Raw genomic sequence first — 22,507 nt, forward strand, 5'->3', positions numbered from 1 at the left:
AGGAGGATTGTTTGAGCCTGGGAGGTTGAGGCTGCAGTGAGCTGTGATCACACCACTGCACTCCAGCCTGGGCAACAGAGTGAGACCCTGTCTCAAGAAAAAAATAAGAGGTGTTGAGTGATGCTTCCAGAAAGTTTTCTTAAACTTAAAGGCATAAGAGGAAGCAGGTAGACTCATCTTCCCTTCCTTCCTGCTAGAACATGGATGTGGTGGCTAGAACTCCAGCAGGATTCTTGGACTTTAAAGCAACCTTGGAAATAAACCCTTGAGTGGCAGAGCAGCAGGATAGAAGATTGGGTCCGGATTATGCGAGACTGCCCTGGACTGCTCTGAGTAAAGTCCTTTCTCTTCCCTGGTAAAATGCCTTTGCCTTTATCATCATTTCTCTGGAAGCCTACTAGGCAAGGTAATAATGGAATGTCAGCTGTGATACTAGGCAATACTGGATCATCTTTATGATTAAAGATGATCCCTTATTGGTAAACTGTATCTGGACCAAGAGGACTCTGACATGTACTATAAGTGCCCGTTGAAAACCATGGGTTTTGAGATTCCTTAAGTGTAGTGTTCTTTATTACAAAGATTCCTGGAAATTACAGTCATGGGCTATCTCAACAGATATTAGTTCTCATGGAGCATGAAGCTTCTAAGCCAGGTGGCTTCTGCACCCACTGGATGATCTTGTTGCCTTATATTTGAGCTGACACTTGGCAGGCTAGAGTAAAGCCTCCTGCTGAAATAAGCCTCATGCTGCCATGTTGTTCTGTATCTTTCAAAGTTAAGTGAACAGGGTGTCAGATTGGATGCCACAAGGCTTACTGGGTCCTGTGAGTGTCAATGCCATTCTAAACCTGTGACTACTGCCGCTGCTCAGGCAGAAAAGACATTGCCACTGCTTACCTCTGGCCTTCTCTTACGTGAGAGAAATGACCCACTCTCTTAAGTCACACTTTAATAGCCAAACTTAATCCTAATTGCAACATATGTATTTTTGAAAACATGAAAAATATTAAAAAGTAGACCAGGTACAGTAGCTCATTCCTGTAATCCCAACACTTTGAGAGGCCAAAGTGGGAGGATTACTTGAGGCCAGGAGTTCAAGACCAGATGGGCAACACAGCAAGACACCTGTGTCTTTTTTTTAAAGAAAGTATAAAGAAGTGGAAGATTCTCGAAATTTGTAATTTTGCAAAAGAAACTGATCTACATTATAATGTACTTCTACTTTAAATTGAAGAAAAAAATAAAGTCTTAAATTCTGAAGAGAAAAAAAAAGCAGCATATAATCCCGAACAATATAAAAAGAAATTCATACTTAGACACATTACAGTGATATTAAAGAAAACCCAAGGCAAGGAGAAAAAACATCTTAATAGCAGCAGAGGGAAAGTACCAGTCACCTTCAAAAGAGGGACAAATTAACAGCTGACCTCTCAGCAGAAATAATGTAAGCCCAAAGACAGTGAAATAATGTATATTCAATGTACTAAAAGAAAATAACTGCCAACCTAAAATTCTATACACAACAAAAATATCATACCAGAATTAGGATGAAATATCAGAAAACAGCTAAAAAGAGCTCACCACCAGCCCATCCTCACTTAAAGAAAATCTAAAGGATGTATTTCAGAGAGAAGTATTCTCAGATAGAAACTATGAAATACTAGAAGGAATAAACAGCAAAAATAGAATAAATGCAAACCCCTGAATAAAGAACAGCAATCTTCATTAAATAATTGTGCTATGGAAGTACCATATGGTTTGGTTGGGGTTGAGGAGATTGTCAAGGAATGTTTCACTGAGGGTGGCAGAGGTCAGTGTGGCTGGAGGAGAAGAGAGGAATGAGGTGGGGCTGAAGAATTAGGTTATATAGGCCCTATATAATTATATAGGACTTTATGAGTCACATCAGTTCTTATCCCACTTGCAAGGGGACACCATTATGGGGTTATAAGCAGGGAGATAAGGTTAAAGGGTTACTCTGGGTACCATAAGATACAGGATGAAGCAGGGCAAAAGTGGATAGAGGGTTTCAAGTTAGGTTGTTGTGAGAAGATGACAGTTTAGATTACAGAGCAGCAATGGAAATGGAGGGTGGTAGTTGGATGCAAGAAGCATTTAAGAAATAGAGTTGACAGGCTTTAGGACACAGTGGATGTGAGACTCAGCAGAGGGAGAAACCAAGAAGGACACTGCTATAGACTGAATGGTTATGTCCACCCAAAATTCCTACGTTGAAACCCAATCCCCAATGCAATGGTATTTGGAGGCGAGGCCTTTGGGAGGAGATTAGATCATGAAAGCTGAGCCTTCATGAATGGGATTAGTATCCTTATGAAGGAGACCCCAAAGAGCTCCCTCACCCTTTTCACTTTGTGAAGACAAAGCAAGAAGACAGCCGTCTATGAATCAGAACATGGGTCTTCACCCGACACCAAATCTGGTGGTATCTTAATTCCCAGCCTCCAGAACTGTGAGAAACAAATTTCTGATGTTGGTAAACCAGCCAGTGTTTGGTGTTTTGCTATAACAGCCCAAATGGACAAGACAGACACCTTAGTTTCTGGTTTGCATTACTGCCTAGATGTGGTACCAGTCACTTAGACCTGCAATAAGGGCACATAGCAGAAAAGGAGAAAATGTTGGGACATCCTATTTTAAACTTATTTAGCTTGATGTGCCTTTAAGACAGTCAAGCAGAAATGTCAAAGAACTAGTTAAATACTTAGACCTGGAATTCAGAGAAGCTCAAGCTAAAGATATAAATTCAAGGGTCATCTTCACAGAAATACCACCTGAAGCCGTGGGCATAGCAATGATGACCAGAAAAGGACTTAGGACTGAACCTCAAGAACTCTAACATCCTGAAGTGCTGAGAAGCTTGAGCTCTGGAGTCAGGCTGCCTGATTTTGAATCCTGGCTCTACTAACCACAGGCTGTTTTGCCCTCTCTGAGTACCACTGACATCCTCTGTAAAATAGCTGGGGGTTGCTAGGAGGATTATATGAGGGAATACATGGAGAGCATCTACCATGGTATTTGTCTCATGGTAACAGCTCCAAAGCTTAGCTTTATTCATAATATGACACGAAAGGAGAGGATAGGCTGGGAAAGGAGACAAAGCAGCAGGCAAAGAGAAAAAGAAGAAAAGACAGAACAGCGAATGTTTTCAGGAAGAGCCAGCAGTGTTGATGTTACAGATAGGTCAAAAAGATGAGGACTGATAAATGTCCTAGAAGCCCAGGGACCCCAGAGAAACCATGTTAGAGGGAGAGGTGTGCAGATGCCATACTGGAGTTAGGGGGAGAAAATGGAGACAATAAGTATAGAAGACACATCTGGGAGTTGAACAAAAGGAAAACAAAAATATCAATAAGTTCCTATGGAGAAGGGTCAAGGAGGTCTGTTACTCTAAGAAAGAGGCACCAACAGATATCTCCCAATGCTCTTCTGTGGAACAGCTGACTCAGCAGATAGTGAGTTCCTCATTCCCAGCACTGATCACAGACACTGGATGACCATTTGTTAAGACGGGTGAACAGGGAGGCTGATGACTTGCAGACCTATGATTTAGGGAAGGGCTCGTGAGACACAGGGACTAGGAGTGGGATCAGAAAGAGTCAGCTGGTGTTGAACTGCAGAGAAAGGTGGCACTGGGCGAATAAATCAGCCTTGCTTAGGTCAAGTAGCACTCAGGGAAAATGTGTAGAACTGAAATAATTAGTAATGTTTTATGACTATCATTTTTGAACCTCTAGATGTGCATTTGTGTTAACCTGACAAGGTACAGGATGAGATGCTATAAAAAGTGGATTCCAATTTCATGCATGGGTAAAATCCTCACTCTCTAAATCCACAACACTGATGCATATAAACAGAAAGAAAAAAAGAAATCATAAACTACTCATACGTTGATGACTATAAAGGAAAAGGACAGGAGAGATACATGCCTAATTTCCAAAAGATGGAGGAGTCCACAGAAGAAAGGAATGAAGAAAAGCAGGGAAAGGAAAAAATGAAGAGTAAACATGAAAATAAGTGGCAAAAAGCTCAAAAGGAATAATACCAAAACATTAACCAGGGCCATCCTTGAATGAAAAGAATATAGGTGATTCTTATTTTCTTCATTTTGATTAGCTAGATTTCTATATTTCTTTAAATTTCTCATCCTGTTTTTCTCTTTGCCTAGTTCCCAATACAGATGCTTAAAAGGAAGATAATACATTTCTCAACCTACCATTCAATGCCAGATTTGCTAGGATAGCAGATGCCGTGTTAACCTGTAAAAATCTGATTTTAATTGCTAGTGTAATGCTTGCCCTCTAATAATTCATTCTCTATTGTCTTTGAGTATAAATATTTATTGCACTTAAAGATTCAATTTATTTTTTTAAAAGAAGCAATTTTTTTTTTTTTTTGAGACAGAGTTTTGCTCTGTTGCCCAGGCTGGAGTGCTATATATAGTGCTATCTTGGCTCAGCACAATCTCTGCCTCCCAGGTTCAAGTGATTCTCCTGCCTCAGCCTCCCAAGTAGCTGGGATTACAGGTATGCACCACCACACCCAGCTAGTTTTGTATTTTTAGTAGAGATGGGATTTCTCCATGTTGGTCAGGCTGGTCCTGAACTTCCGACCTCAGGTGATCTGCCTGCCTCGGCCTCCCAAAGTGCTGGGATTACAGACATGAGCCACCACACCCTGTGCTAATTTTTTAAAAGAAACATAAAAAATGTGTCCTTACCCAAATCATCAACACATTTTTGAAAAATGACAAGATAAATTAAGAAATGTAAGCTTTGTCCAGTTAAAGCATGTCAATATTATAACATTAAAAGTCATCTACTATTAACTAAATAGATGAGTCAACTTTTAAATGTGTCTATCATGTAAGATGTCTAGCTTAAAAATAAAGAGCTGTAGGGCCAGACCATGTCCTCCTTATAGAACCAAACAATATGATTCCTGGATCAATAGTTACAGAACACAACTATATGTGTAATACTAACCGTGTGTGTGTGTGTGTGTGTGTGTGTGTGTGTGTGTGTGTGTGTTGGTGGGCAAGATTAAAACAGTTCTAGATGCAAAAATGGAGAAAAATAAGTCTTAATTGTTTAACGCTGTGTTTAAAAGTCAAATTACATTGATAGCGCAGATAATCTGATGAACCTCACCTGTTGATCTTACCTCCAGTTTACTCATCCATGCACTACACATGCGTTTATCTACTCATTCCCTTAACTCAAAATTTCACAGATGCACTCTCTGCCTCTAAAAACTTGCCCATCACTTTAACATTTCACTAAATCCTCCTTCTGGGAAGAACTTTTCATATTAGTCCAAAAAATGTGACAATATTACCTTTTTTCCCTTTTGGACAATATCATCTCTTCCTCTAACTAAAGTAGTCCCTACCAAGTAGGAATGGGTTTGGCTGCAAGACACAGAAAACTGTGTTTAAATCTGTGGTTAAACCACAGGGATATGTACGATCTCACTGAACTAAAAGTCCACAGGTAGGTGGTTCCAGGGTTCCTTTAGGGAATGGATGGTGTAATTGAGGACCCAGACACTTCCACACTCCCATGCCATCATCCTTAGCATGGCGTCTCCTATTCCTACGCCTGCTGCCTCACTGGCTGCTGCCACACCAGGTGTCACATCCTCATGCTGGGCTTAAAAGCAAGCATCAAGGGTGTGGCAAAAGATGTTCTCTCAGAAGGTTCTGTCCTTTATCTGGAGAAAAAGCATTTCCAGAAGTCTTCCTTACAGCCCCATAGGCCAAAACTGAATCACATGGTCACTCCTAGTCACAGGAAAGGCTGTGAAAGCATTTCCCTCTCAGCTTCTAGTCAAACTCAATCTCCTTATTTGTAGGAATTAAATGAAAGTGTGCTGTTGATTCTATCTCCAACATTCCTATTGCATCCGCATAATTATCTTCATCCCCCACCACTTCAACTCCCACCACTGTACTACAGGCTTCAGAATATCCACCTGAAGTCTCCCAGCAGTTCCTAGCTGGTTTCCTGATTGCTCCATTTTGTTCCCCCGCCTTTTTTTTTTTTTTTTTTTTTTTTTGAGAGAGAGTCTTTCTCTGCTGCCCAGGCTGGAGTGCAGTGGTGCAATCATAGCTCACCGCAGCCTGGAACTCCTGGGCCCAAGTGATCCTCCCACCTCACCACCCAAGCAGCTGTGACTACAGGCTCATACCACAACACCGAGCTAATTTCTTCTATTTTTTGTAGAGATGGGGGTTTCACCATGTTTCCCAGGCGGGTCTCAAATACCTGGGCTCAAGCAATCCTCCCACTTCGGCCTCCCAAAGTGCTGGGATTACAAATGTGAGCTACTGCACCTGGCCCATTCTTTTTTGAGATAGAGTCTAGCTCTGTCACCAGGCTGGAATGCAGTGGTGCGATCTCGGCTCACTGCAACCTTCACCTCCCGGGTTCAAGCGATTCTCCTGCCTCAGCCTCCCGAGTAACTGGGACTACAGAAGGACACCACCACACCTGGCTAATTTTTGTATTTTTAGTAGAGACAGGGTTTAACCATGTTGGCTAGGATGGTCTCAATTTCTTGACCTCATGATCCACCCACCTAGGCCTCCCAAAGTGCTGGGATTACAGGCGTGAGCCACCGCACCCAGCCCCATTCATTCCTTATACACCGTGGCACCACATTTAACTGCGAATCTTACCACGTTCTTCCTCTTTAGTGGATTGTGGTCCTGAATGGTCTGGTCACACCCACCTCTCCAGCTTCAGCTCCCTCTCCTTACTGAGATCACAGGCGCCTGCTCTTTACCTCTCAAGAAACCTCAATTTCCTCACACCTCCAAGTTGTTGCACATGCTATTTCCTCCATCTGAAATGCTCACCCATTCTGCATCTCAGCTAATCTCTCCTCAGTTTTCATGTCTCTCCTTAAACATCCTCCCTGTACACAAGGGTTATTTGTAAGATGTTGTTACTAAGTTCAAAGTTGCTGAATATAAATGAGAAAGGGCATGTAAAATAATCAATGTTTTTCGTTAATTTCAGCAGTTAGTAGAGGTTCGTTTATTACTAAAATGTTGGCCCTTTTGTTCAAATCACACTTGAGGAGCCAACTGGCAGAACTTATTTTCTTTTCCTAAATTTTTTATTCTTTCACCCATATGCTCAATAAACAATGTAAAAACCCAGCTCCATAGCTTCCTAGTGGTGATGACTCCTCAGACAAGGGCATTCCTCCATGATTCAATTTCATCTGTAAAGTAATGGCACTATGATGACTTATCCCATTCTCCCCTCAAAGTTCTGCCTTTGTTCAATCCTGGTGCTGTGATTGAATGTTTATGCTCTAAAACTAATCCCGAGAAACATATAAAAATGCATGACTTCCAAATACCCCGTGCTGTGCATATCATAAAAAATTCCAAACTAAAAAGTAAATCATATATTCATATTTTTATCTTTCACAAATTGAAATACTAAAAATATTTTTTCTACTAATTCTATATTGCAAATTATTTGAGTTAGGCAGTTAGGCAGTATGTCTTTCACTTTTTTTTTTTTTTTTTTTTACAGAGTCTCACTGTCACCCAGGCTGGAGTGCAGTGGCAGGATATCGGCTCGCTGCAACCTCTACCTCCCTGGTTCAAGTGATTCTCGTGCCTCAGCCTCCCCAATAGGTGGGAATACAGGCGTGCATCACTACACCGCCATTTTTTTTTTTTTTTTTTTTTTAAAGTAGACACAGTGTTTTGTCATGTTGGCCAGGCTGATCTCAAACTCCTGGCCTCATGTGATCCACTCGCCTTGGCCTCCAAAGCACTAGGGTTACAGGCTTGAGCCATCTTGCCCGGCTGTCTTTCACTGCTTTTATACTGCAAAAAGTTTTCACAACAAAGATGCTCAGTTGCTGCACACCCAGTCCTTCAGAGGAGTTATGCTTGTATATGAGCTCAAGGAACATCAAAATAGTTTTTTGAAAGAGAAGAACATCCTGGAAGATGAAGCAAGCTGCACCTCTGCTTTCATTAGTGAAAATGCCCTATGCCAATATCTTTATGTCAAACTAATAAGAAGTACTGTTACGTGACCAGGAGTGCAATCCCCTGGTTCACTTCCTGCAGTAGCTCAGGGCTGGATTTACACTGCCCTCGTGGGGTGGCTATCCATGGACTTCCAGGCCTGAAAGAAAGAAATTCACATCCTCACTGAGTCGTGTTAAGAGTTCCAGACGGGCAGGTTGTGGTGGGTAAGACCGTGAAAGCTAGAGTCAGGCCTCCTGGGTTCCAACCCTGCTCTGCCACGTACCAGACAGGCAACCCTGAGCAACCATTTTCCCGTGTTAGGGTTTCCTCGCCTGTCGAGTGAGAATAATAATAATAATAACAACAATAATAATAATAATACCACCTACCTCCTAAGGTTGCTGTGAGAAATAAATGACTTAATCCACAGAAAGAGCCTGCAACGGCGCCTGGCTGGCACACAGCGGACTTGTTAATAACTTTACAGCCTTTCAACTAAGAGCGACTGAAACTCACGAACATTTTGCTCGGGTGTGGATTCGCTCCCGTGAGTTACAAAACTTGGGATCCCGGGACCCGGAAAGCAAGGGGGAAAATAAACCGGGAAGGGGCCAAGGGAGAGCTGCTGCGGCAACTTTCACCCAGCAGAGCCCACCTACCACCTCGGCCTCAGGTCTCCGCCGTTTCTTCTCAAGGAGTCGGTCGGGGGAGCGGCGCTGCACAGCTTTTCTCCAATCAAACACCTCAAGGCTGGCGCCTGATCCAATCTCCTCCCCTGGAGGGCGGGAACACGAAGTTCCTACCTGCACCTGTGGCAGCGGTGACCGCCTCCTGGGTTATTTTCTTTTCTCCCCCAGCTGCTCCAGCCTTCTGGTTTCCCGAATCACTTGGTAAATAACCAGCAGGTGGGCAGATGTCTTTTCTGCGTTCCTACGGACGCGCAGGCAAGTTCGATGCGCCAGAGTGAACAGCCAGGGTCCCATCTCTCAGCCGGCTCCCGGGCGGTGCTAGCAGGGAAGAGGGACGCGCCGGCGAATGAAACACTACTAGCCCGGAAAGCCGGCCTGGACCTTCACCCCGGGCAGCGAGTCTGGTAGCCCCTCGCCGCCGCCCCCTCCGACCTGAACAGACTGCGCTGCGAGCCCCGGGCTTCCGCCGCAGCGCACATAAATTGGAGGTGCCCGAGGAGACCAGCAGCAGCACTTGATTTAGCTGGGCTGCGGGAATTCCGACCTGTACACTTTCCAGAAGCCTGACCTCTCCAAGTCTGCGCCCAGGGACTCGAGCCCCGGCTTCCAGGTTAATCCAAGCGCGCCCCCTCGGTGCTGTTGGCCAAGTTCACCGCGCGGGGCCTCGGGGTCCTGCGAAGCCCGAGCAGGTGAGCGACTGGGGGTGGTTCGGCGTCCGCCGAGAGAGAGCCTGGCGCCGGGGGTCACCCTGGGGTGCTGCCTGGTACCTCCCAGGTACCCGCCTCCCGGCGCCCTAAGAGAGGCTGAAAACCACGGACGCTCCAGAACTCCGTTTTCTGTGCTTTTGCGTAATTTGCCATCTTTTCCTTGCTCAATTCGTACAAAGCCCTTCCGTGCTCACAAAGTTGATAATTGTGAAGAAGAAATTGTAGGTTAGAGGAGAGAAAGCAGCATCAGGACACCTTACCACCACTGTTAGTAAATGACTTGGGGGTAGGGGTTGCTTTTCCGATCGCAAAGTAGGAGGGAATGGGATGTTTGCAGACGCAGTTGCTAATTGTGCCTGAGGGCGTGGGTGCCTTTTGTACCGAAAGAACTTTTGGCCGATTTTTCTTGTATTGTTTTCAAGTCGCTGCCCGAGTGTGTCCTCAGGGCATCCTGGGGAGGAGCTGGTGCAGCGGTTTCGGGGCGCAGCCGAGGCCGCCCCGCCGCCTCCCGTAGGCGATCAGACTTCCTCTCCCTGGCGGTTCCGGGAAGAGAACCTCCTACAACAAACACCGCCGAAGTTTCCCTATCCAGCGCATTCGCCAATCCCAGGAGCGCCCGGCGCGTGGGCTGGGAAGGAGCCGAGCGGAAACCTGGAAGTGAGCCGCGGCGCAGGCGAATCCTGCGCGTTGCTGGTAGCAGCGCCCAAGAGACCCCGCACAGAAAGTGGGCTGAGAGTCTTGCTTGCTGTACCAGCACCTAAGTGCTCAGAAGCGGCCTTTCGCTTCGCAGAGCGGGGGTGGGGGCGTCTTAGAAGCTTGGGGAAGAAGCACGTTGTTTCGGAGTTCCTAGTTGCGTTCTTTCTCCTTGGGAGGAGGGATTGCACAAGGAAAAGAAGAGAAGCCTTTACTTTGTAACTGGAATTCTCCCGAGTTGAGCTGCGTGGTACAGACTCGCTGCATATTTTAATACAAAACTAAGGGAAGAGGCCATTTGATGCCGCTTGGCTTCATCTCAACCGTCAGCCGAGGGGTGACTTCAAAAAGACGCAAGATTGGGCTCTGGGGAATAAAAGGAAGAATTAGGATGGCGGTTTTCAAGGGAAGTTAAGTCTAGACATGCTTCTTTGAAAGTCACAAGGCAGAAGTGGTCAAAAGCAGAATTTAAAAGAACCAAAACAAAAATATCATAAGCTTGTCCTTCTCTCCTACTGGGATATAAATTCTCTTAAGTATCTCATCGAAAAGGCCTGGGACGAAAGTCGACAGGAGCAAATCTTGCAGGGAAATTTGACTGTTTGACAATGGACTAATTAATACTCACCGTTCACCTGTAGAGAGGATGCACTTGGTTTCCAGCGCCCTCCTCCCAGGTGCTCATCCAAAGGGAAGCCGCCCTGGGCCGGATGGGTCACCTTTGGGCATCCATCTACAGTCAAGCAGTGTGGACAGGGCAGGTCATTTTCCCTCTCGAGACGGGTTGATCCAGAGGGCTGGGTACCTCCCCTGGGTCCCCCGTGCACGCTGACCACTGCACTGCACTTCCCCTGAAGGCAAGGCAAAGGTTGAAGCCAAAGAGTTCAAGGCTCAGCCTGGAGACCAGATGATGGTGCCCTGAAAGCGTGGGTGCCTTCCGCCAGCACCCTACGGGGCCCCGTGGCGTCTAACTCTAATGTGGGCTACGTGGCTACGGGATTGGGTCTCTCCACCCTAGCCGATCCGGTGCCAGACAGCACAGGGGAGGGGAAATGGGACTGGGGGGCACATGACTTCAACCAACGCAGTAACCAAGTTTTGTTTTCTTCCCCAGCACAGGCCGCTGCCTCAGCATCCACCCCGCAGCCCACGTGTGGTAAGCCGGGGAAGGGGTGGAGTGAACTGCCGGAGACCACGTGGAGGGAGGGGCCGCCTTGGCCCTTCCATCTGGGTGCCGGGAGCCCCTAGGCCCTCCGGCCATGGCCGACAGCGGCAGTGCGGGCAGCTCGGGCCCCTGGTGGAAATCGCTCACGAACAGCAGAAAGAAAAGCAAGGAAGCTGCAGTGGGGGTGCAGCCTCCCGCCCAGCCCGCTCCGGGGGAGCCCACGCCACCTGCGCCGCCCAGCCCGGACTGCACCAGCAGCTCCCGGGAGAATCAGCACCCCAATCTCCTCGGGGGCGCCGGCGAGCCCCCCAAACCAGACAAGTTATACGGGGACAAATCCGGCAGCAGCCGCCGCAATTTGAAGATCTCGCGCTCCGGCCGCTTTAAGGAGAAGAGGAAAGTGCGCGCCACGCTGCTCCCGGAGGCGGGCAGGTCCCCGGAGGAGGCGGACTTCCCTGGTGACCCCCACGAGGACAAGCAATAGCCCCAATAGCCTTCGCGCTCCAAGACTGTCTACCCAGCACTACCCCAAGCCCCCAGTTCCAAACCCGAGACTTCAGGCCCGCCCCCTCACGTGTTGTCTCATTCCACCAAATTCAGAATATTTACACAATGCCTTCATGATTTTATTTTTCTGGAAATTGAAGTGTCAATTGGGTTCTCAATATTTCATGACTCCAAGGATGCATTAAATATTTATTTGTGGTAAGAGAAGATACCTGCAGCGGAGGAGGGTGGCATAATTATTTTTTTCAAAAAGCTATTCTGGGACCCTGGCCCCCTGGCTTCTGTCACAACTCAGCTTGAACTCTGTAGCCTCTCAAATGAAGAAGGTGGCTGTTATTTAGGACTCTGTGGAAAGCAAATCACAGTGCTGTTTTTAATGCCTGAGAAATGCACTTTAGGGGTACCTCCGTAGACGTATACCTTAAGTGAAGGAGTGGGGGAGGAAGAAGCATTCTTAAGTAGAAGCATTTTAGGTAAGGCAGGATTGCTTTTAATGTTAAACTACAAAACTGTACCGTCTATTTTAGTGTGGACTATTAAAACCCTTGCACTGTAAGACTTAAGGTGACTTTTGTATTTTTTCCATTCCAAGACTGAAACCCATCGTACTTAAAAGCAGGCATGCAAAGTCCGAGGTGAGAGTTAATCATTTGCCACACAACATAACAGTGATTATTGGAAAGCGGCAGGGAAGAGAATATTTCTGGAAACCAGCAACACCCGGACTGGAACCTGTTAGCCAGATATCCCTATTTATCAGCCAAATTCAAGGAAGGGAGAGAGGTACCAATTCATTATTCCTAAATTCAGTGCATTTTCACAGACTATAGTAAGTTACAATGCTAGTAATACATCCCTTTCGGTATCTATTGTTAAACTTACGATTGTCTAAAATTAAACAAGGCCAGGTGCGGTGGCTCACACCTGTAATCCCAGCACTTTGGGAGGCCTAGGCAGGTGGATCAACTGAGGTCAGGAGTTGAAGACCAGCCTGACCAACAAGGTGAAACCCTGTCGCTACTAAAAATACAAAAATTAGCTGGGCGTGGTGGCAGGCACCTGTAGTCCCAGCTGCTTGGGAGGCTGAGACAGGAGAATTGCTTGAACCTGGGAGGTGGAGGTTGCAGTGAGTTGAGATCGTGCCACTGCACTCCAGCCTGGGCAACTGAGCGAGACTCCATCTCAAAAAAAAAACAAAAAACTGAACTCTGTGCAGCTAAAGAGGTGGGGGATTTTCCCCCACCCCTTTGCTTTAAAAGCTTATTTCTTTAAAGTATGCATTTATCTAGTTTCAGACCCTTTAGATCTACCAACCTGAAGATTCTTAACAAAAATCTGTTTGCTTTTATTATGAACTTCAAGAAAAAGAGTAAACGAATACCATTTGCTTTGAGAAAATTACAAGAGAGTTATTGTAGTCGTTAAGAGGCACTGGGATCTTTTCCCACCACAATGCAGTTCATTTATAAACACCCAGAAATGCATGGTAGGGAAATTATATTGATCAAAGTGTATATCTTTGTAGATAATGACAAGCAGGAACTTAATTATAGCTTCTCGATTTTTATATGTAGACAAGCTATTTTTTTGTTTCTCCCAAATTAGTAATTTATAAAGTAGCAAAACATGTCAATTGTTCAAAGAAATTAAAGAAATTTGGTGAAGATGGCTGAAATGAATTTAAATTAATGAATCAAGCTTCAGTACCAGCAGAATAATAGAGCTAATTTTGATACATGAGTTTCCACATACCAAAGGCCTTACACTAAAGGAAAGTGTTTATCTAGAGGTTATGAGCACCTTAAATTAACAGAAAGTATGTAAGAGGGCTTTTTTAAGCATGAAAAGACATTTTCATTGTATACTTAAAACTGGAAAGTATGTGACCAAAATCTTATCCAGGTGGGCTTCCTGGATCAGGAAGACTATATTCAGTTTAAATGGGCCTGCCATCTTTAGATTCAGAAAAGAGGGAATTAAGACTTGGCATGAAAAAGGAATTCATGATAAGGGACAGGATTGTGGGTTGGCAGAGCAATGGGAGTGAATATAGGTAATGTTGTCAAATAAGGCTTTGGAAAATGCTCAAGAAGTATTTTAATTTCACTCTGTAGAAAGTAATCAAAATTAGAGTAGGTAACTACCCAAAATGTTCTCTCTTTGCTTCAGGAAAACCGATAGATCAGGACTCTACCTATTTATAAAATTAAGTCTGCAATTACTTAAGTTTAAAATCCTATACTAACCCTTTCATCCAGTTTTATTGTTTTAAAGAACTTTTTTCTTTAAAATTACCATAGATGAACAAAACATTGGCAAGTTTCAAGGTTCCGTGTCTAATTTTGGATCCCATCCAAATCTACAATTGCTGCAGATAATCAATAGCAGACATACAGTAGAGCAATAGAACTTATTACCGTATTAACATAAACATTTTTACCCCACTGTTCTGAGAGAATTTTAAACCATGCTAATGCAGTTATGACAGTGAATGCAATTCACAATCTGCCACTGAGGTTTGTAATTACATCGTTTTAAAGCAGTCCTAAATTATGCAGTGGGAGGAATACACTGATTTAATCCCAACTTAGTGAAATCAGAAACCAAGCAAAATTGGTGGGATAGAAAGATCATAAGGAAGATGAGAGAATATCAGTCTTGATATGTCTTGCTGGGATGTATGTGCTTTACAGATGTTTAATTACATTCCAATAATATATACAGATTTAAATTTTTTAAACCTTGAGATAATTTATAGTAAAAAAAAGTTGAATTAAATTTGCAGTCAGACTTTTCTTTAAATTACCTTACAAATGAAATTTCACTCACAAATTTGGAAGCCATTTCAGAAATTTTAACACTATGCTTCCAAAGATATGGGAAAAAAAGGAACAAAACTCTAGCAGTGTATTTGCTAAATACTTTTGTAACCACTATAATTATATACAAAGGGTAGTTTTTGCCCCAGTGACTCTCCTTGCAAAATTGGTGGCTGGGCAGTGACTCATATTACAGGTCACCTGAACGTCTCTTTGTGTCTGTACTTCTATTGTTCAGCACATTCTGACTTGATTTCAGAAGCACAAACCCGATTTTACATATGCAATTAGGATGTTCTGCTTTAGTATATAACACCTGGAAATATTTTTGCTGCTTTGAAACATTATGTGAACTCAGCAATTCTAGTCCTGCCAAGTCCTTAGAAGGGAAATAGAAACCTAATGAGCATTGACTAAAAGCTTTGTCAAAAATAGTGCTTTTCCTGAGACGTGCAGAAGAATATTTGGGTGCTTTGAAAGAAGCAAATACTAAAAATGAGCAGACAGAATTTCAAAGGAAAGGTAAACTTGAAAGAAATAAGTGAAAGGACACTTACATCCAGTGACCCCAAGAGACCTTTTATGAAAAAAGAAAGAATATTCTTTTTCCCCAGCTGAGAAGTGTCAATCAGACTAAAAACAAGCACATAAAAGGCTAGCATGATATAGTAAGGAAGACAGATTTCTTCAAGTCTGCTTTATTTTTAGAGGGTTTCATTATAACAGAAATGTGGGAGATTGTTTGTTGAGATAAATCCATGTTTACCTCCATGACAAGTAAAAAGTGGGACCAGAGATATTTTATACATTTGGATGTCAACATACAAATACCATAGTCTAAGGCTGGGTGTGATGGCTCACACCTGTAATCTCAGCACTTTGGGAGGCTAAGGTGGGAGAATTGCTTAAGCCTCAGAGGTCGTGTCTGCACTGAGCCGAGATTGCGCCACTCCATTCCAGCCTGTGCGACAGAGCAAGACCCTGTCTCAAAAATAAAAAGCAAAACAAAACAAAAAATAAATATCGTAGACTAGAAACAAGTGTGGAACCCACAGCAAAGTTTGTCACCGATGGGCTGGCTGTCCCATTGCAGCATGTTTCTTCTTACCTGTTCTTTGTACTCCCTGACCCCATTCTTACCTTGCCTCCAAGCCATTGCACATGCATTCCCATGAGTCCCAGGGACACAGAAGAGGGGCTGCTAGGAGGCCCATGGGCCTCCCCAGACTCCTGCAGGCACAGTGTGTTGCCACTTTGTTAGAAGAAGACCATGCAGATTTGCAACATGGGATGAACAGTGTTCATGGTGAGAAGATGACCACTAAGCAGATAGGATTAAGGAAACTATCAGACTTTGCCTTAGAAGAAGACAGTTGACCATTTATTTAGAAATGGCAATAGCTGTCAAACATGATAAATAAGATGGGCAGTGGAATAAAAGCAGTCCTTCTGGGAATTCAAAGCAAGGGAATCAGCTGTGCTTTCAAACAAAATTGTACTACAGATGATGAAATGATAGACTCATAATTATCATGTCAAAGTTGTTGGCATAATCTTCTACAATAATAAGGTCCATGAATGGAGTGTCTTTATTTCTGAAGTGTGGAACAAGACTGTTTACACAGGAGATAAAAATTTATGGCCCTAAAATCAGGAAGGTTCAGTTTAAAGAAACTGAAGATCCCTAACCCTAAGAAGAACCAGACACTGATGCACCTGCTGGTTGAGTAGGGATTATGAGACCAATGCTGGACCTCAATGTGACATTTAAGAAGACATTTTCCTGTGGCTGGGCACAGTGACTCATGCCTGTAATCCTAGTAATTTGGGAGGCCAAGGCAGGTGGATCACCTGAGGTCAGGAGTTCGAGACCAGCCCGGCTAACATGGTAAAACCCCGTCTCTACTAATAATATAAAAATTAGTTGAGCATGGTGGTGCACACCTGTAATCCCAGCTACTCAGGAGGTTGAGACAGGAGAATCGCTTGAACCCAGGAGGTAGAGGTTGCAGTGAGCCAAGATCGTACCGTTGCACTCCAGCCTGGGCAACAAGAGTGACACTCTGTCTCAAAAAAAGAAAAAAAAAAAAAGAAAGAAGGAATTTTCCTTGAGTTATAAATATACTGAATTATGGCATTTCTTTCTAGCAGCCAGTCAGTAAGCATACCCCTTGATTGATACCTCACAAGGATAGCAGCAGAAAACTGCAGTTTTCAAGACACCTGAATATAGTCCTCTCTCTGACTTGCTCTTAGGTAAATCTTAGGTGATAGGGGTGTTAGTCTACTCTTGTGTAAAACTGGGGAATTAGTTTACATTCCTGCTCTAAAACTCTGGTTGAGTATTCTCCTATTCTGAGCAACTTGTTGTAAAAGTAAACCCATAAAATGTTCTTTGTTTACTTTGAAAAAAAAAAGGCACCAGCTGTCCAGTACTGATTGTTAGGTGGGGTGATGGGAGGGAAGGCTGAGAAGTATAAACTGCATTATGGATGCCACCACCACTGTACTGTCATTTGGCCTAATGATTGGGGTAATCGTGCTATCTAGGAACATGAAGCCTCATTATTCATTTTCAGAATCAAATTGTGGAAGAGATATCTTATTATGGTCGATTGGCATCAAAAAGTGTGCTTTCATGTCTATTACTTCATTTGTTCCTCATAACTAGCTCTTCAGGGTCCAAAATTCTGTCAACCACCCTGATTGTCTACTCTGTTTAAGCTCATTTTTTCCATTCCCGTTGATGTCCTAGGTCAGGAATTCATTCCCTACAGGCACAGGGGCCTGAAGACAACTGTTTCTTCACTGTTCTCCATACTTTGTTTGAAATCCTGCAGGATAAGGTCAAACCGCTTCACCATATCTGGCTATTCCACATGACAGACAACCCCTGATGCATGGTTGTGCCTTGCTATGTCTGCAAACATCTGTCAATCCTATTGCCTCTATTGGGCATGTTCTTTCTCCACCACCTGCCTAGCAAATCCTCAATCAGCCTTCAAGATTCAAGAAGCTCTTTCTGTTTAGCTGCTATGGGCCTCCTTCTCCCAAGCAGATCTGATCACTCTGTTGAGACACATCTATGAGTAGTACATTCAAGCCTGTGTTATCCCCCAGCAGGAACTATAGCACATAAATATGATTTCATGTCTCTCTGCCATTTTAGTCATGGGGCTCGGAAAATTCAGGGGGCAATGTTCATTCCTTATGAACTTTCATGAACTCCTGGTTAATCTACAAGGAAGTGGACCCTTCAGATAGAACAAGCAGCTAGCATGTAGCTCTTAGCAGGGCCACAATCTTTTTTCCTTTGGGGAAGCAGGTTATGTCTGCCTGGTAGAGAAATGTCTGGGGGTTGTGAATCAGTCAGAGTCCAATCAGGACAGAGGAGCCACATAGTAATTTGAACAAGTATATTTAATATAAACAACTATTACATATAGCAAGGATTGACTGCTAAGAAGTAAAGGGAACCCTAAAGAATATATTGCTCATGCCAATGAGCAGCCACTACCCCTAGAATTGAGACAGAGTGCTCAAAGAAGATCCCCCCTTTTCCCTCCAAACCCTCAAACCTTATTGGAAGTGACTTGGCCATGACCCACTGATTGGTTGAGAAGTTGCCATGGTGCCCCACCAGCAAAAGTTGCTGGTTATTGTATACCAGTAGGTCCTAAAGCACTAATCATTAAATGCTTTGAGCTTCATGGATAAAAATACCATAGGAAATATCACTAAGTTAATACAGTATGGGGAGGAAATTTGCATTCCTGTAGCCCAGGTTGCATCAGTTTTATGACATCTCCTTCTTCTATTTAACACACTCTGATGAGACAATGCCCTCAAAATAAAATTCAAGATCATTTAAAGTTCTTGAAGGGTTCTACTTGGTTCAGCCTCTGCCCATTTCTCTCCAGCTCTCTCTCTCTCTCTCTCTCTCTCTCTCTCTCTCTCTCTCTCTCTCTCTATCTCTCTCCCCCGCCATCTCTCCAAACACTCTCCATTCAAGTGAAAGTAGGCTCATTTCAGTTCATTAACCACCATCTCTCTTCTACCTCCAGGTCTCAGAACATATTCCTTCTACCACTTAGAAACCCTCCTGGGGTTTAGGTTTTCCAAGAGCTCAGGAGCCTGATGAGCCTCTTGAGATATGCTCTTTCTTCACAGACTTTCTGTGATTTTCAGGACACTTCGGCTGCTTGAGCAACCATATATAAACAGAACTTGAGCGGAGTTAACTAGCCTCTCTGGCTCTGTTTCCCTTGTTAGTAAATGGATGTGATAACACCACTTCATGGTGTTTGTATGACCCCAGTGCACATAAAAGCATATCTCTCAAAGACAAATGACACAGACTAAAAGTCCTCAATAATATAGCTGTTTAAATTCTTACTCTTGAATAATGGGTTGAAGTTGGCCTGAAGGAACTATTTCAATGTTTTCATTTAAAAACTATCTAGAATTTGGAGGATCCACTTCTCAGGAATCTCAATAAGTCTCCTTTTTAGAAAACTGTGATTATGTCTTTGTTCCAAAAATCAAAGACAGTTGACACAGGAAAAGGTCTAGGAGATGGAGGAAAAGCGGGGACTACACATTCAGTTCCTGAGATGATAAAAAAGGAGAGTGGGACTCTATGTTGTCATCTTTATGTCCAAGAATGAATCCTGAGCCTGAGATTGTTTAGTGAATGAATTTAAAGTGTTCCCAGATTTCCAAGGAGGTGGTGAAACAGAGAAATGAAGAGGCAATTGGCTTTATGGGGAAATGCAATGGCGCATTTCAGCTATATTTAGGCATTACTTAGGGTACTTAAAAGAACACCACTTTCTCAACAATAAAATCTCTAAAGACCTGAGAACCACCATTCTCCCTGCATTTCTTTTTCTTTTTTTTTTTTTTTTTTTGAGGCGGAGTCTCGCTCTGTCGCCCAGACTGGAGTGCAGTGGCGCAATCTCGGCTCACTGCAAGCTCCGCCTCCCGGGTTCACGCCATTCTCCTGCCTCAGCCTCCCGAGTAGCTGGGACTACAGGCGCCCGCCACCTCGCCCGGCTAGTTTTTTATATTTTTAGTAGAGACGGGGTTTCACCATGTTAGCCAGGATGGTCTCGATCTCCTGACCTCGTGATCCGCCCGTCTCGGCCTCCCAAAGTGCTGGGATTACAGGCTTGAGCCACCGCGCCCGGCCTCCCTGCATTTCTTATCCTAGAAACAGAAGAAAGACAAGGAAGCAGCTCCATTCTCACAATCCACATGGTTCACTCAAGCTCTTCACTTGTACAATGGATGGGAACTTTTTGCTAGGATGGCTTCACAGAGGCAATGATGGTGAGAAATTAAGATAGGCCTTAGGTAGCTCCTTGGCAGTTCCCTGGGGGCATTTTAAAGCCTAGAGCCTTGGCCTACCATCTGTTGCAGAAAGTCTGTCTCAAGCTGAGTTTGCCGAAGAGTGTGTTTTGATTGAAGGCAGCTGCTCACATCTTCACCCTGGGATGTATTCTAAGTTTCTTCTATTATAAGGACAGTTCTCAGGAATTACAGGGAGAGGTTGAGGCAGGGGAGCCTAGACAACCACAGGGCAGGAGATGTAGCCTAATGAGGGTTCCAAAAGGCATGAGAGTTCTGAAAGGAAGTGCTATGGCATCCCACACACTTCCTTGTTGGATATAATCAGAAAAGGGAAGCTGTGGCCACTGCCGATTCTAGACTCTAGTATAGCCAAGACTACAGGAACCAGGACTATTTGGAGGGAAGAAGTCAGTTCTTTTCAGTCTACAGGGACACACAGCTAGGGCTTCTTAGGAGTTAAGGGTAGAATTTTACCCATTGCACTCTTTAATTGTGGGAACACTTCATTTTTGCATTGTAATATTTAATTTCCAGGCTTTATAATTTCAGTGCAATTCAACAATTACTTATTAAGTACATAGTACACACAGGCCTTTGTATGAGGGCCTTGGAGCCAAAAATGAAGACAGAGATGTTATTACTGCTTCACATACTTCATAAGCTTAAGCCCTAGTGATGTCATTCATATAAATGAATGGCATATAAAGAAATATTTATTTATGTATTCATCAAATATGTATTGAGTTTATTAATTCTTCCAATTATTCAATGTGCCTATTAGGTCCTAGGCAATGAATTATACTGTAGGTGCAGAAAGAAAATAGGATCTTAAGTTTGCCCTGTAATACAGTGTAGTAAAAACAATAATAGTTTGGAGACTGGTGTTGGATCATTCAGGAGCCTTTCAAGATATTTTGGCTAATTAATTACATACCAGATAGTGTTATTTACCTGGAGGCATTAAAGATGTTCCACATCCTGAGCAACTCACCCTCTTTGCTTCTGGGCCAACACGTACCTGAGTAAACAGGTAGGAGACCATCAGAGTGTGATGTTCTGCCCCTTAACTCATCAAGTTTTTAGAGTTCAAGAGCAGTCACAGAGTCTGAAGCAGCACTAAATGGAGTGGGACATCCCCCTGGAGATCCTAGAGGCATGTCAAACTAGTATTTTTCTCTTCTGCAAGCCCTATTCCTTACCCGCTCATCTTCTCAACCTCTTTGAGTTCTCAAGGCACACAGATTCACTTCCTGGGGACAAGTTGCTTCCATTCCAAAGCCAGAGGCCATGTCTAGCCTCCCCAGTGGGAGAATGCTGAAATGTGCTGTGCTGTGCAAGTTAACTTGTTCTCAGTTGGGACGGAGGCACTAATTGGCCAGTCTATCTGTTCCTACAGCATTACCTCTCTTTATAATGATTATCAGTGAGGGTTCTGCTTGTAAGTTCTGTGAGGACAGGAGATAACCAGGGAATGACAATGTTCTCTTCCTCTGGCAATCAATCTATTGCAGAGGAAGGCTTGTGAACCTAGGCACAGATTTAGGACACATGGGAAGCTCTTTCAATGGGAAAAAGTCCAAGGCTGTAGCCACAGATCACCCCTGAGTCAGCAGCCTGCTTTTCCCCTCAGTCTCTCAGGGAAGTGGTAAGCATGGATGACAAGTTCACTAAATCCAATCTGATTTGCGTCCTTCCTTTCTTCTGTTCATCAGACCATCAGACTTCCTGTTCTCAAACTCATTGAGTGAGATTCTCATTGAAATATTTATTTTTAGGATTTTCTACCTATAAAAATGCAGGCTTGCTGTTTGATATGATTAGGCTTTTTCTCCCCACCCAAATCTCATCTTGAATTAAATCCCCATAATCCACATAATACCCACATGTCAAAGGAGAGACCAGGTGGAGGTAATTGGATCGTGGGGGCAATTTTCCCCATGCTGTTCTTGTGATAATGAGTGAGTTCTCATGAGATCTGATGGTTTTATAAGTGTTTGGTAGTTCCTTCTTCATTCATTCTCCTTCTTGCCACCTTATAAAGAAGGTGCCTTGCTTCCTGTTTGCCTTCTGCCATGATTGTAAGTTTCCTGAGATGTGCCTAGCTATGCTGAACTGTGAGTCAATTAAACCTCTTTCCTTTATAAATTACCTAGTTTGGAGCAGTTCTTTATAGCAGTGTGAAAATGGACTAATACAGTAAATTGGTACCAGTAGAGTGGGGTACTGGTATAAAGATACCCGAAAATGTGGAAGTGACTTCGGAAATGGGTAACAGGCAGAGGTTGGAACAGTTTGGAGGGCATAGAAGAAGACAGGAAGATGTGGAAAAGTTTGGAACTTCCTAGAGGTTTGCTGAATGGCTTTGACCAAATGCTGATAGTGATATGAACAATGAAGTCCAAGCTAAGGTGGTATCAGACGGAGATGAGGAACTTCTTGGGAACTGGAATAAAGGTGACTCTTGCTAGACTTTCACAAACAGAATGGTGACATTTTGCCCTTGCCCTAGAGATCTGTGGAACTTTGAACTTGAGAGAGATAACTTTGAGTATCTG

At 43.8% G+C, this 22,507-nt stretch overlaps 1 protein-coding gene across 3 annotated transcripts; it reads left to right on the top strand.

Moving 5' to 3' along the window:
• Positions 1 to 8,811: 8,811 nt before the first annotated feature.
• Positions 8,812 to 12,337, top strand: PRR15 (proline rich 15). 3 transcript variants are annotated; one of them, XM_033193760.1, is made up of 2 exons: positions 8,812 to 9,398; positions 11,224 to 12,337. In XM_033193760.1, exon 2 carries the CDS (start codon positions 11,369 to 11,371, stop codon positions 11,756 to 11,758), a length of 390 nt encoding a protein of 129 aa, XP_033049651.1. In that variant the 5' UTR covers positions 8,812 to 9,398; positions 11,224 to 11,368; the 3' UTR covers positions 11,759 to 12,337. The 3 variants fall into 3 exon arrangements, with proteins under 3 accessions (XP_033049651.1, XP_033049653.1, XP_033049652.1); XM_033193762.1 differs by having other exon boundaries at positions 8,819 to 9,398; positions 11,229 to 12,337; XM_033193761.1 differs by lacking the exon at positions 8,812 to 9,398 and adding an exon at positions 9,868 to 10,786.
• Positions 12,338 to 22,507: the final 10,170 nt, after the last annotated feature.

This window comes from Trachypithecus francoisi, unplaced genomic scaffold (assembly GCF_009764315.1).
Source record: "Trachypithecus francoisi isolate TF-2019V2 unplaced genomic scaffold, Tfra_2.0 Lachesis_group4, whole genome shotgun sequence".
Classification (NCBI taxonomy): Eukaryota; Metazoa; Chordata; class Mammalia; order Primates; family Cercopithecidae; genus Trachypithecus; species Trachypithecus francoisi.

Excerpts from the sequence above, each read along its gene's own strand:
- PRR15 (XM_033193760.1), top strand. The coding sequence starts at position 11,369 with ATGGCCGACAGCGGCAGTGCGGGCAGCTCGGGCCCCTGGTGGAAATCG.